General features: G+C 43.4%; 1 protein-coding gene across 1 annotated transcript in view; it reads right to left on the bottom strand.

Annotated features, from left to right (window-relative positions):
• The window catches only part of SLC30A4 (solute carrier family 30 (zinc transporter), member 4), a 17,245-nt gene that overhangs the window by 14,190 nt on the left and 1,087 nt on the right, over positions 1–1,968 (bottom strand). Inside the window, exon 2 of the mRNA XM_009330988.1 lies at positions 1,882–1,963. Coding sequence (XP_009329263.1) covers positions 1,882–1,963 — 82 coding nt within the window. The remainder of the gene's footprint in view (positions 1–1,881; positions 1,964–1,968) is intronic.

Here is a 1,968-nt window from a genome sequence, read left to right as displayed (position 1 = left end):
TCAGCCAGAGAAAAAAATGGAGCCAGGGGACAAATGGAGGCGTTCAGCCAGATCCCTGCAACAGGTTTGATGCGAAGTGCCTTATCCGTGATGAGCTGACGTATTGTGGCAGTGCTGTTAATGACTAACCACACATTGAGAGGTGTTGAAGGACAAACCCACTTTTTTCCACTAACCCACGTTCCTGAAGTAAGGCCCCAAATAAAACTGGCGCAGATACAGCCAGTATTCTGGGCTCTCTCTGAAAAACGGACCATTTCTCCTAGGGCTTTTTTTCTGTGTATGTGGGACAACTGTATTATTTATACTCAAGCAATTATTTTGCTCCCTGTCCGTCTTGTAGGAGTTTCTGTCTTAAAGATACAATTCACAGCTGTCCTAGGACAAGTGATCCAAGAGCGTGAGAGCTCGCTTCACGCAAGCAAACATTGCATCTTCAGTCATTACTGACCAAATTTGCATAGGTGAGGAGGAGGACGTAGATCCCGTGTTACCACACCTGAGGCGTCTCTGTTCTTTACTTCCAGAAAGTTTTTGTAACTTGATTTTTTTTTCCCCCTGGTGAATTATGGCCAATAATCCATCCGATTAGCTCTGATTTAGACTTGTATGTTAAAATGGAAGGAATTTAAAAGCAATTAATTGTTGGAGTTGCCAGAGAGACCTGGCTCAACATACACATCAATGTACTGGCACTGTGTAACGCTCCCCACCACTTCAAATCAGGGGAAAGTGGATGAGAGGGTTTAAGCATTCTTCAGGAGGCTGACTAGCACCAAGCAGACGCTTGCCCTGAATGGCATGGACGCATCCCAAAGACAGAAGGCAACAGGACGCCGATATTAAATTGGTAACTGAACAGAGATTAAAAGATAAGTACTACGCTTTGCAAAATTGATTAGATAATGGCGAAGGCCATTTATAGCTCACCTATGCATCCAAGGGACTTTCAAATTTAATTTTATTTCAAGCCTATGCTACTGTAGCCTATTAAATAAAGCGTTGTCATTCCGCAGAGACAGCTGTGTAATGCACAGGTTCTCTTCAAGCTGAACAGCAAAGGATAGCATGCCTTTATGAGGGAGCAATAAAAGCTGAACTTGAGCACCAGATTCATTCTTCTGACCAACAACAATCAGATGCTTTTACAGGAACAAATTTCCAGGTAAAAACCCACCATACTTCTGCCAAGTACTAACAAACAAAAACCGCAACGAGTTTAATCAAACTACTTGGTTTTCTTACGTGTTGTAATGGGAAGTGTTAAAATACCTATTATTTTAATTGACTTTGCTCGTAAGATTTATGTCTGGGTGGAGCATATGCTAGTCCAGAGCACAGCTGGACATCAGGAAGCTGCCAAGAGAGTGGCTTCTTCGCTGGGTTGTTATTGATGGCTCATGATTTGTCTTTTCAGTTGTAAGCAACAGAGTGTATCATGCTTAGAAACTGTATTTCCCTCTTCTCTTGTTGCAAACACAGCAAGATTTTATGGCAGTAATTAAAAAATACCGAGGATGGAATTATTCATCCTATTATGTTTATGACTGCAATAAAATGCAATTTCTCCCTTGCTAAAAACACCTTACAGACTTACAAAACAGGAGAAATAAAAAGCCATCAGACATACAAAAAATGTGTATTTTATGCCATTTGGGGGGACTGATGAGATTCAGGTAAGGGAAGCTGCAAATTCCTCTTTCTTTTCTTGCATGGAAAATACAGGTGGACTTTGCTCCTTCTCACTCTCTGAACTTGCAGCTGATCTCTCTAAATGACAGACGGTTTCTCCTAGTAAATACTTAAAGACGAGGCCGGAGCAGCGTAACGGGCTGTGAGGCACCCGGGCCGGCGAGACGGCAAAGCAAGCCCCCGACTCACCTATGAGCTCCCCCGTCATGAAGAGGAGGTAGAGGAGGGCAGCCAGCGTCAGCCGCTTCTTCCCCTTCCTCTGCCTGGAGCGCTCCC

The sequence above is a fragment of the Pygoscelis adeliae genome, unplaced genomic scaffold (genome assembly GCF_000699105.1).
Source record: "Pygoscelis adeliae isolate BGI_AS28 unplaced genomic scaffold, ASM69910v1 Scaffold318, whole genome shotgun sequence".
Taxonomy (NCBI): domain Eukaryota; kingdom Metazoa; phylum Chordata; class Aves; order Sphenisciformes; family Spheniscidae; genus Pygoscelis; species Pygoscelis adeliae.
The sequence above is the reverse complement of the archived record's forward strand: the minus strand, read 5'-3'. Positions and strand labels throughout refer to the sequence as shown.